The following is a 12,159-nucleotide window of genomic DNA, read 5'->3' on the forward strand; positions in this document are numbered from 1 at the left end:
TATCCACGCGTAGGTGAGATTATGCTCTACAACTTTCATTTAGACTCTGTTGGCTAATTTTGAGTTTATTTTTATTATATTATTTTTAGTAGGCCGGGACAGGAAAACTCCGTTATAAATTCATAACTTCTTCTTCCGACATCCGCTTTCACCTATTTTTTTATCGTGTCACTACAATTAACGAGATCTTCGATTCTTGTTTAGATTTTTTCGGCTAAAAACTGTTCGATCTTAAATCGAGTATTCGAGCTGCATACTCCTAAGCTTTATAATTTCTTCCACCAACAGAAATTGAATGGTAATTTTATAAACCCTAGATAATTGGTTATATGAAATTGACTAATATTTCTTTCATACAGGGTGTAAAAAGTTGAAATTGTGCCCAAGCTTGACTTGTGCGCTTCTTCTACAGTTATGCAAATTTGCGACTTTAGGTAAACAACAATAGACATGTCAACTCATGTGAGCTTCGTTACTCACGACTATCGTTTCTATTTTGAATGCTTTTTAAACTTTTATCTTTTAAATTTTATACATTTTGGAACTTATTATCATTTGTTTTTTCAACTGTTCAAGACAGAGAAATAGGATATGTTAAATAAAAGGAATCTAATTATTTCATAATACTAGACAATCTGGGAACCATATGTTCTTCAAAGATCCTAAACAGGACAATATGAAGCTTCAACGAATTCAATGCTTCTTATAAGGTGAACAAAATCATCTTTTTCAATGAATTCTTTTCAATCTTAGCTATTTTATACTTAATTTTCCTTTGTTTGAAGGAAATTGTGGGAGCAGTTTTCGCATATCATAAGAACTTTAACATCTTAGGATTAGAGACTTCTTTAAAGCTTGATAGAGATTTGGAGTAAAGATGAAACCTTATTTTTACTCTGATCTCAAACCAGGACCATGATATCTTGAGGTGTAAATGAACTAATTAAACCAACATCAAAATTCATAACACCACATATTTATATCTTTAGTTAATCATGGAGTTTTTATTGATCTCAGTCAAACATAGCCTTAACTTTGCAATAAGAGAAGAGGTTGAAAGTTGAAACAAATAGGAACAATAGCTACAAGCTGCATTTTTCATGCTTATTCATTGATGAATTTTTAATTAAATTTTGGGATATGGATTGTTTTAATTTATTAAAAATTATTGATGATGAGGGTGGTTTACGGGTGATTATCCGGCTATTTCTTTTAAATAGAATTCTTTATAACTCTATGTTAATGACTTATGTTTCTTTTGTTAAAAAGTTCATTTTTCAGTGTCTCATTGCATACGGTTTAACAAATAAGGAATTTTATTAGTTGTTTCAACAAATGAAATGAACATGTTTATTTTACCTGACGACATTGATTCTGAGAGCATATTGGGAAATTAGGGTTTGATTGCTGATGTTTTGACAAAGGAAGATAGTGATGGTTCATATACAAGTCGAGGTTAGAAGAGGTGATTCTCTTATTGATATTTTCGTTCTTTCAACTTTTTCAACTTATCTTTTTTGTTCTGTAAGAATGTTATTGTAGAGTATTAACCTATAACTATCCACATGTCCTTACACTCCAAATTTGTAAACATCCAAATATCAGCTCCTCAAACGGCTTGCAACTTATGAGGTTTGTTGATCCTTTCAGCGACAAATTGTGCTCTAATTATTGTTGAATAATCGTAGTTACTAAAACTGATAATCCAGGTATGGCAATACAATCCCATTGATGTTAAGCTTACTAAATCACTAGGTCTGCAACCTAGATGAAATGGTTGATTTATCTCTATTCCTTTGTTTGTCTTTTAAATTTATATTATGTCTCCATTGTCTGTTTTTTACAGCCATAGAAAGGAGAAAGACAAAAGATTTTGTAATTTGGAACCCGAAAATGACCCATAGGGCCTCAACGGGGTAAATTAGCCATTTTATCAACATTTTTACGTAGATTTTGATTTTTTTTACATATTTTCTTTTGAATTTTCACGGAGAATTATGTTTTTTATGAAGTGAATTTTTCTTGAAATTTCTTTGCCTTGACAGAATTTTTCTCACCTGGGGTAAATATTTTGATAGTTTTGGTTTTGCACTTATTATTCTTTCCATTTGGTCGGTTAAAAGAGGCTGACGCCTTGATTGCATCCACCAAACAGCCATATATAGACACATACACACATTATGCTAAATGGCTACCCATATATATATATATATATATATATATATATATATATATATATATATATATATATATATATATATATATATATATATATATATATTCACGGTTTTTTAATATCTTATACCTTAAATATTCATTATTGTTCATATCTTAAAATGATATTTATGTTGTTTATGATGAGTTTTCTTGGCATGACTTTGGTTTTATACCTAAACAAATAGAGTAAACAAAATATCTGATCACAATATGTCAAATTATGAATCCGAAATCATATTTATTTATTTACCATATTGCCCTTCTTTAGTATTCTGAAGATCCTATCTAAAGATTAAAATTATGGTTTTGTTAAAGTTGTTATAGATTAAGGTACTAAATGATGGAAAATAGTAAGAGAATTTGTTAGTTGTAGATTTGGAATCGGGAAACGATGGTGGAGATAATTACTAGCAAGTCAAGGCATTTTGGTGAAGTTAGGCAAACCCATTCTAATGCAGGTAACAAAATCGCATACAATAACTGTAATTTTCATATTTTCATCACAAAAACTTATTTTATATAATTCAGGTGATAGGTTTTGAGTTTGCAAAAGCTATTAGCGGCTGAACGATTTATGTATAAAATGGCCTTCTTACCCTGATGTTGAAGATACCTACCTCTACTCTTCTCAATAATAGCAATGTACTTATTCAGAAAAAATAGTAAAGGATTTTCTTTTTAATATTATGGGTGCTAATAAGAAAATGTATGTAGGTTGCTATTATTAGTATGTTGGTTTTATGAGAAATATGTAAGTAGGTTGCTTAAAAAGAATGAATTTATGCATTTCCTTCGGGTTAAGAGACCACAACCAAAGGCATACTTTGCGAAGGAAATCTGAAACATGATTCATATCAGAAGGAGAGTTGGCACTGAAAGAATTCTGCCTTTTTTGGGTTATCTTTTGTCTCTTTTTCCTGTTCTAGGCATTCGCTTTTAAATCATATGTTGTTTTTTGTTTTACTTGTATTTCAAGGAAAATCATCATAGGTATTGGTTGATTCAGTTGCTGTATTTGGGGTTAGATACTTAGATGGTACTTTCTTTTTTTCATCCAACACAACTACATTTGACACCAACAAATCTGGAAAAAAAAATGCCTAAACTAGCTATTATTATGTAATGTAAATTAACGGATAGTCTCTAAATTATCCTAGTAGAGTTTTCTCGATCATTAATAAAATCTCATTGTTTTTCATTACAGTCCTCTTCTTTGTTTCTTGTGAGATCCATTACTTATTTAAAAAAGCTCCCATTGTGAGTTTGTGGTTGCACAAGCTAATATAAAATAGCTTATTAACCTAAAAACTTTTTGAAAAATCTCATATTAGAAGTTTTTATTTCATGTGGTGTTTTTATTTTAGAAAAAATAATTGATCCCTGAAGTATTGCAGAACATGATTGTAGAATTCCAAAGGCATGTTATTTATGTCAAAAAGTGAGCTCGTTTATATAGCTAAAACATTGTCTACTTTTTTCAGTCATTTTTAAGTTACAATCTTCAACTTAACTTGCAAACAATCATCCATGCAACATTTGAATCCATGGATGGCTGTTGCAAAACAATAACAATAACAGATATTATATATGTATATCTTTTTTTTTTTATACAAATAAATAAACCAACACAAGTTTTTAATACACCAAGTAGCTTTCCCACATATACAGACCTGACTCGTATTACTTGGATTAAAATAAAATCTCATACTACAATTCTCCAAAAACAAACAACTCACCTCCCACTTTTTATACATCCGAAAAAAAAAAAAAAACATCTCCTCATTGTTTCTTGAATTCTTCAGCATTGAATTTGTTCCAAGCTTCCTATCAAGAAAACCGGTTGTTATATTTGTTGTTAATTGCAATATTTCAATTACCAAAATTACTTTTTTGGCCATTGTCAAGAAAGTAAAAATCATGACAACAATTACATAATATAATGATTAAAGAGATCTTACTTTGAGAAGATCAAAAACTTTCTCTGCAATATATTTTTGTTCAACAGTTGCACCTTTCTGCTGAACTTTGTCTGGATGAACACATAAAGTTGCTTTGTAATAAGCTTTTTTAACTGCTGTTGATGTGATCAAATCAGTGAGTGAAATTGCTTGCCACCCGCTTCCACCCCAAAGCACCTACCAATATTATCAATTTTCATAGACTTATTAAAATACAATATCCTAATAAAAAAATAGGATGCTATATATAATCAACAAAAAAAAATCCAAGATGAAAACGTACATTTTGCAATGAAGATAAAAGTGCACGCAAATTGCCTTCTTTTCCAACAGCCCAACGCTTTATATCACCTTCTAGGGTTGCAGCTACCCTCTGAAAAAATTAATATGTTAAAAAAAAATTAAATTTTATCCAAAAGTATTCTATTCAAACTGTATAAGAATAAATAAAAGTTCATATGTAGAAGTATTTACTTGCTTCTCATCTTGCTCTTGTTGTGCCTGATAGTCACGCTTGTTCTTCTCATTCAGTGCTTTAGTCTGATAAGTCGATTAAAGTAATCATCAAAGCGATTATTCGAAAAATTGGTACCTTATTATTTGTGTTGAATGTTAGGGTTTCAAATTTGGGTTTTGAGGATTTGATGGATTCTTCGTATTTGATGTTTGGATGATGCGTATTCATTATATGTCAAGTTTGATACAACAACAAATCGCGAATGAACTCAAAAGAATACCATGCGTTCACGTGTTGACATGTGGTGGTTTAATCTCGCTCTTCGTCTTTCTTCACTTTCCCCTTTGATTTCCTGAAATTCTCCCGATGGAGTTGCATCTTTAAAATGGAAAAAAACAAAATCAATTCCAGAAAGAAAATGTCTTAATTTAATATACATAGAGTTTACAAGGAGTCTTGAAATATAATTACCTCCCATTCCAAAAAGATACGAGAAGTCATCGGTGCTATTTGCATTTGTTGGTGCTTTCTTTACATTATATGAGGCATCAGAGGAAACCTTCTTTCCCACTTTAGTGCCACCATTGTTGTTGAAAAGAGCATCATAAACAGAATCCTGAAACATAAACATAAGCCCATGTCTACAGTTGCCTACATATTGTATAAATTCTGACACTTTGTTTCACCTCACTTGAAGAGCTTTGACTGGTTCTGGTGTTTGACTGAGTGCCTGAGCTGAAAAGGGAATCCAGATAATTATCAACTCCAAAAGCAGCATTATTTGCTCTAGCACTCTCATGTGTTCTCTCAAACATTACAAATGGATCTTCTGTTGAAGCTGAATATGATCTGGCTGAACTTGATTGACGAGTGGGATTTGTTTCTGATTTTAATCTGTATATATGAACAAGAATCGTTTACTTCCCCTTAAATATAAACTAGGTTGTATTGTAAATGAATAAATGATGTATTAACTTCATATCCGTTTTGATCATTTCAGCAATCATGTGTAAATTGTAATCCACTTAAAAGTTTCATATGTTTGTGTAAACAAATAAATAAGCAAAAGGAAGCAAGTAAATGATAAAGGCTTACATACCTATTGATTGAAGAACTTTTTACACCAAAACCTGATAGCAAATCTGCGGATTCAAAAGCAGTTTCTTGCTTGTTTACTGAAACCTTTTTTGGACCATTCAGCTTAACTCCATTACCATTCAGATTTCCAAGTAAATCGTTTGATTTTGAAGCATTTGCTTGTTTTCCCCCGGAGTTATTTCTGGGAGCATTCGATTTCACACCCATTCCACCAAAATTACCAAGCAAATCATCAATCGAATGCGTCTTCTTAAACGCATGATGATCAACAGAGCTCGCTCCTGAGCTCGATTTCTTCAACCCAAACACATCGTCATCATCGTCGTAATTATTCGAATTCGAAACCTTGAAAACTGAGTCGAGATCAATACCATTAACCCCAGAATGAACTCCCCCAAACACATCATCAAAACCGGAATTCGGGGGTTTCATATCGTTAGTACTATTGGATCTAAATATCCCATCAAGATCATCAACATTAAGTGAAGGATTCGAATTGTAACCCGATTTAGATCGATTAAACGACGAAAAATCCTGGTTGAGACCAATATCTCCAGGGAACCCATTGGAATTGTTATTGGGTTTGTTGGTGCCCTTCAAATCGGCCAATGGGGCTGATGATTTTCCATGTGCTTTGAAGCCGATACTTTCTACTAGAACACCAAACTGATCCATTTCAAGTGAGGAGGTGGTGGGATTTGTTCGATGTATAACAAAGAAAAAAGATGCAAAAAAGGGGAAAACTTATAGAAATTTGAGCCGAAAAGCAGGAGCTATCGGAGATGGTTTTCGAAAGGAAGGAATATGATAGTCGGATGGGATGAAGAAGATTCAGTGCAAACGCGATAACCCACCGACAAAATGATTGAATAATTGTCTCAATTCCTTTCTCGATCGCCTCTTTCCTTCTTCCCACCTCAGCCTTGATGGAATGGAGGTGTCAACGGTGCGTCGTTTGGTGGTGGTGTTTATGTGGGGTACGACGTGTTCGATGATGAGCTGTAACACTTATAGTTACAAAACTTCCCCTGGTTTTTCCATTAAAGCCATCTTACCCCCTCTGGACTCTACACTGTATCAAAAACCCAATTAATAAAAAATCATAGATAAATTATTAAATTTATAGTAGGTTTAAACACTAAAATCTTAATTTTATTACACTGTTGGAATATATATATATATATATATATATATATATATATATATATATATTTTGTTATCAGCTATTTATCAGTTCAAACAAAGAACATAACCCAAATCGATGATTCTTTCGATATTTTTTAGTAAAACCAACTTATATAACTTCAAACAAAGAACATAACCCGAATCGATGATTCTTTCAATTTTTTTTAGTAAAACCAACTTATATATAGAGTGAATCGATATAAATTAGGACTCAACAAGCTTATCACGTTGAAATATAAAAATAAAACATCGTCTTATAATGGAAAACCTCATCATTATTTTCTTCTCGGAGTAAAAGTGATTTTTGAGACGCATTCATGCCACTAAATATGATATATCTTCTATTATTTATATTTATACTTTTTTTTTTATCAAATACAATAATGTATGTCTTTTAAAATATTCAAGTTAAGTCATACTTTTTTTATATATAATTTGTTGTATGATATAAAATTTAGGTGGATCATATGATCCACATTGGATCTAAACATAGCCGCCAACGAACAAACACGAGACATGGTAAAATAATTTGATGATAAATGATTGATGAAAACTTATAACATGTTAAGTACCCCATAACATGAGTAACTTAAATAGCAGTAAACTATAATGATACACTTAACAGTGGTTTGATTAGTGACATGTTTAGCAAGAATAATAATGTGTTTATCTAAATTGCCAACAAAAGTGTTAATACTTACTTAATTGTTATAATGGTTAACCCCTACTGAAATTACTTCTTTATTAATACTTAATTCTACTTTCCATTTTAAAACTCATTAAATACGTTTTCATTATAATATTATATTAGTTCCACTTTATTTTTTAAAATTCATAAAATAATTTACACGATTTTCTTATTACTTCCTGTCTTGTTTTTTTCATCGCATCTGTTCATTTTCATCAAATTTTCTTAATCAAAACATATATTTTTAAATTTCATATATAAAATGATTTACATGCTTTTATTGATTAATACATATTTCTTACTTTTTGTCATTCTTTATATAAAATTCAAATAAAATGTTCATCCATTCTTTATTTTTCTCACTCTAACTTCTGCATTTACCCTCCTATTTATATTGTAACTAGTAAGTAATTTCATACTTTTGCTTACCTTGATATCATTCTTATTTCTTCTTTCTTTCATATCCTTGTATTGTATTCCATAAGCATAACTATGATTCATATGATCCCATCCTAATAACATTTTTTCTTCTTCAATTATATAGAAGTTCTGCTTAACACCTTGCATAACTTAAAGCCTTTGCACATCCAGTTCATAGTCCATAGCCCAAGATCTAGCTCGTAGCCCACACACCCACTTAAGCCCATTTTCTCCTCCATCCCAACTACAATCCAGTCGAGAATTATATCATACATGCACATGTTCTCATTTATTCTAGGCCAATGATGTCCTTTTTGTAGGTAATTGGTCTAGAAGCAACGTTAAAAACATCGGCCGTATTCTTAGATGTTTATTCTTAGATGTTTCCACATTTCTTCCGGTAAATTTTCATAAATCTCGAGTATTATGTATTAGGGTCCATGAAAACGAAATTTACAACGGGCTTCAAACATTAGATGTGGTGGAATAACTAATGGATATTTGTTATAGGGCATAATTAATTAATTCCTACAAATAAATTTCTGATTATTTATTAAGTTTTTGATCAATAGTATACTAATTATATCACTTTCTACTTACTTATCAACACTCCATAAATAACAAATTAATTTACTTTTTATTTATTTGTTCGTGCTTTCATGGCTCTAAAAAAACGTTGGAAACGTATTATTGAATATTTTCAAATTAAAAGGCAAAATCTCTCTAAGGTTGACTCGCCTTGACTAATGTCGTTCTTAATAGTCTTCCAACCTTCCACTTCTCTTTGTTTAGAGCCCCATCATGCATTATTATGACACTCGAAAGATCCATATAAAATTATTATGGGGAGGGGTTAATGGAAAATAAAAAATCAATTGGGTGGCTAGGGACAATGTTGTTGCTCTAAAGGATAAAAGTGGTCGTGGTGTGGGTTTCCTGTGTGCTTCGAACATAACTTTGCTCATTAAATGGTGGTGGCATTAAAAAACAAGAACAATTTTTTTTGGTGCTGGACAATTAAAACATATTCATAATCTTAGAAAGGAGTTAGTCGAGTGTTTGAGATTGAAAATCAACATTACAAAAGTCGCAAGGGACATAGAGAACTTGAGATTAAGTCACAAGGAAATTTTCTCTCGTCCGATCCAGAATAATATTTTATTTTGGATGGATGATTGAGTAACTAATCATATTTTTCCGTCGGTTCCAAAAAATAAATAAGTAAAGATATAGAAAAAGATATATTATTTCAATATTATACCTTTCTAAGTTGAAAATGTTCCATGGAAACATTGCAATTTCATAAAAATATCCGAGCAATGGAAGGGGGAAAAAGTTTGTTTTTTTTCTTTGGTGTTTCAGATTCAACATGGTTGAAACTTGAATGAGGTAGAAAGTGACATTATATTACCTTAATTTTCTCTTTTTGGATATATCGTTGTACTAAGTTTGACTTTGACTATTACCGTGTGAAATATAAAAAAAAATACCCCCCCTTTAATGTAATCAACATGTGTCAACCTTCACCAATTACTTTATTCTATCAAAGTTTAATATAATCCTAAAAATGATGATGTATTTTGTAAAGATTAACATGTGACAGCCTTCACAAATTACTTAATTCTATCAGAGTTTAATATATCCAAAAAAATAATGATGCATGTTGTAAAGATTAAAAAAAGACAAATCCTTCCTAACATTAACTACCAATATTTGAGTAGTTACGATAAAGATAATATTATGAGTTGTAACTTGTACTTAAAGAGTTGTACACTCTCTCCAAGTTGCACCATTAACAAGCTACATAACATATCCAATGAGCTCAAAGCAACCATTTGCTTGGGTGAAAGTAAGGTCACCATTAATGGGGAAATGCCGGTTCTTGTGTCTCATTTGTCTCTTCTTCATCCTCCCCTCTTTACATCGAGCAGCAATTTCTTCTTCATGCCCAACAGATTTCAACTATGTCACCACCTTCCCATGGGATTCTTCCGCCTGCCGGACCACGACCACCAACAACACCGCCACCCCAAACTGCTGCCAAACTCTCCGGAGTCTCTTCGGCATCGGCCTCGCTCACCACCTCAACCAAACCTCAACTTTCTTGTTCCCAAACCTCCAATCCTCCATTTCTTGCCTTTCCGATTTCCAATCCCACCTCTCTTCAATCTCCATCACACAGATCTTCTCCACCTGCCTCACCTCCACCACTGAGTTCGTCGCAACCCCGTCAAAATGCGCTGAGATTGTGACGTTATCAGATTGGGTCAACAAATCAGGTCCGACCACCGCGCTTGACTCTTCCTGCAACGTTGATTTCGCCGGATTTCTCAGCTGCAGCTCCTGCCTTGATGCAGGAATGGCGGTTAACACCCGGTTAGTAGCTTTAAGCCGTAACTCAAGTAAATGCTTCACTTTCACCGCTCTATACGCCGCCGCAATCATCAACAGTTTTGGCCCGGAAGACACTCGAACTGCCGATTGCATCCTCGGCGTACCTTTAGCTAAATCCAGATCCAATTCAAGATCCAAGAAAAACACCATTTTCGCGATTTTAGGAGCTTTGATCGGAACTCTCCTTTTTCTGGGTGCTGTTTTCGTGTACAGGAGATTCAGAAACAAAAGGAAAGAAAATCAATTCCACACAGATTATGTAAGAACAGTAAAAGCTCGTGTTTTGCCCAACACCGGTGCAAAATGGTTCCGTATAGCCGAGCTCGACGTCGCCACCGAGGGATTCTCTGAACAAAACTTCATCGGTCAAGGTGGATTCGGGATTGTTTACAAAGGAACCCTATCCGATGGAACGGAGGTCGCCGTCAAAAAGATGACCAGCTTCGATACTGAAGCAGACGACGATTTTGTAAACGAAGCCGATATCATAAGCAAGATAAGACATCGGAATCTTCTCCCCCTTCGAGGGTTTTGTGCAACTAGTGACGCCATTAAAGGAAACGAAAGGTACCTGGTTTATGATTTTATGCCAAATGGTAATTTACATGATCATATCTTCAATAAACGGACACCGGAAAAAAACTTAACTTGGCCTCAACGGAAATCGATCATTCTCGATGTTGCGAAAGGGCTATCTTATTTACACAACGGGATTAAACCCCCGATATTTCATCGCGATATAAAGGCGACAAACGTTCTTCTGGATTCAAATATGAAAGCCCTAGTTGCGGATTTCGGATTAGCTAAGCAAAGTAGAGACGGGCAATCTCAGATGACCACCAGAGTCGCCGGAACTTATGGCTACGTAGCACCGGAATATGCTCTTTACGGGCAATTGACAGAAAAGAGCGACGTGTATAGCTTTGGGATTATCGTTCTTGAGATCATGAGTGGGAGGAAGGTGCTTGAAGAGGTGAAAGGGGCGGCGTATTCAGGGATGGTTCTGATCGCCGATTGGGCATGGGAGAAGGTGAAATCGGATCGAATTGATGAGGTTTTTGATGAGTCGATGAGAGAAGAAGGGACGTCGCCGATGGGTGTGATGGGTAGATTTGTAAGAGTTGGATTACTTTGTGCTCATGCCATGGTGGTGCTTCGACCTACCATTTCAGAAGCTCTGAAGATGTTGGAAGGTGATATTGACATTCCTCAGTTGCCGGACCGGCCACCGCCGCTTGGTCAAGAGTCTTTTGGACTGAGTTTCCGGCATGGTACCAGTTTGTGGTCGAGTAGCGATGGGTCGATAACGAGTCCAATTCTCAACACTTGAAAATTTTAAATGGTAATGTCTTTTTTACCATTTATGTAATTATAGGATTCTTAATCGTTCATTTTCCTCTATTTTTCTCTTTTACAAAGTTTGTTGAAAAATGATGCTTGTAAAATTTGAAGAACTTAATGGTTATACATCGAACTAGATTTAGAAACTAAACACAAACCTATAAATGGTAAAACAGAATGTTTTTTTTTTATCGTGTGATCACAATAAATTAACGAGATCTGTAAACTAACTTCACACACACACACAAAATTATAAAAGACTTAAAAAATATGTGTTTACCATATTAACCACAATTACAGTAAAATGTGGAAGGACATAGACATTTGTGCAGGGGATGAATTTCCCAATCAAGCTAGAGAGCCAATATACAACCACCTTTTGGATCCATAAATGATAAATG

General features: G+C 33.5%; 1 protein-coding gene, 1 long non-coding RNA gene and 1 pseudogene across 7 annotated transcripts; 2 read left to right on the forward strand and 1 right to left on the reverse strand.

Annotated features, from left to right (window-relative positions):
• The first annotated feature begins 610 nt into the window (after positions 1 to 610).
• On the forward strand, positions 611 to 3,180 carry LOC145000627 (uncharacterized). 6 transcript variants are annotated; one of them, XR_013661316.1, is made up of 6 exons: positions 611 to 710; positions 1,398 to 1,465; positions 1,606 to 1,709; positions 1,847 to 1,916; positions 2,591 to 2,675; positions 2,746 to 3,180. It is a non-coding gene; the product is annotated as an uncharacterized LOC145000627 (long non-coding RNA). The 6 variants fall into 6 exon arrangements; XR_013661318.1 differs by having other exon boundaries at positions 1,651 to 1,709; XR_013661317.1 differs by lacking the exon at positions 1,847 to 1,916.
• A 618-nt stretch (positions 3,181 to 3,798) lies between these two features.
• Positions 3,799 to 6,688, reverse strand: LOC145000626 (Chaperone DnaJ-domain superfamily protein). The gene is made up of 8 exons (XM_078959886.1): positions 5,732 to 6,688; positions 5,319 to 5,526; positions 5,104 to 5,248; positions 4,913 to 5,010; positions 4,650 to 4,715; positions 4,459 to 4,548; positions 4,176 to 4,352; positions 3,799 to 4,041 (listed from the first exon to the last, which is right to left on the reverse strand). Exons 1-8 carry the CDS (start codon positions 6,403 to 6,405, stop codon positions 3,997 to 3,999), a joined length of 1,503 nt encoding a protein of 500 aa, XP_078816012.1. The 5' UTR covers positions 6,406 to 6,688; the 3' UTR covers positions 3,799 to 3,996.
• Positions 6,689 to 9,822: 3,134 nt separating this feature from the next.
• LOC145000349 (putative receptor-like protein kinase At1g11050 pseudogene) lies at positions 9,823 to 11,818 on the forward strand (annotated as a pseudogene).
• The last annotated feature ends 341 nt before the right edge of the window (positions 11,819 to 12,159 follow it).

This window comes from Lactuca saligna, chromosome 6, assembly GCF_052625555.1.
Source record: "Lactuca saligna cultivar CGN05327 chromosome 6, ASM5262555v1, whole genome shotgun sequence".
NCBI classification, from domain to species: domain Eukaryota; kingdom Viridiplantae; phylum Streptophyta; class Magnoliopsida; order Asterales; family Asteraceae; genus Lactuca; species Lactuca saligna.

What these genes read in the sequence shown, in the direction of transcription:
- LOC145000626 (XM_078959886.1), bottom strand. Translation starts at nt 6,405, where the DNA reads ATGGATCAGTTTGGTGTTCTAGTAGAAAGTATCGGCTTCAAAGCACAT. An exon ending in GTCAAAGCTCTTCAAGTGAG is followed by an intron (nt 5,249 to 5,318) that starts GTGAAACAAAGT and finishes TTTATGTTTCAG; the next exon opens with GATTCTGTTTATGATGCTCT. An exon ending in TGTCAACACGTGAACGCATG is followed by an intron (nt 4,716 to 4,912) that starts GTATTCTTTTGA and finishes TCGACTTATCAG; the next exon opens with ACTAAAGCACTGAATGAGAA.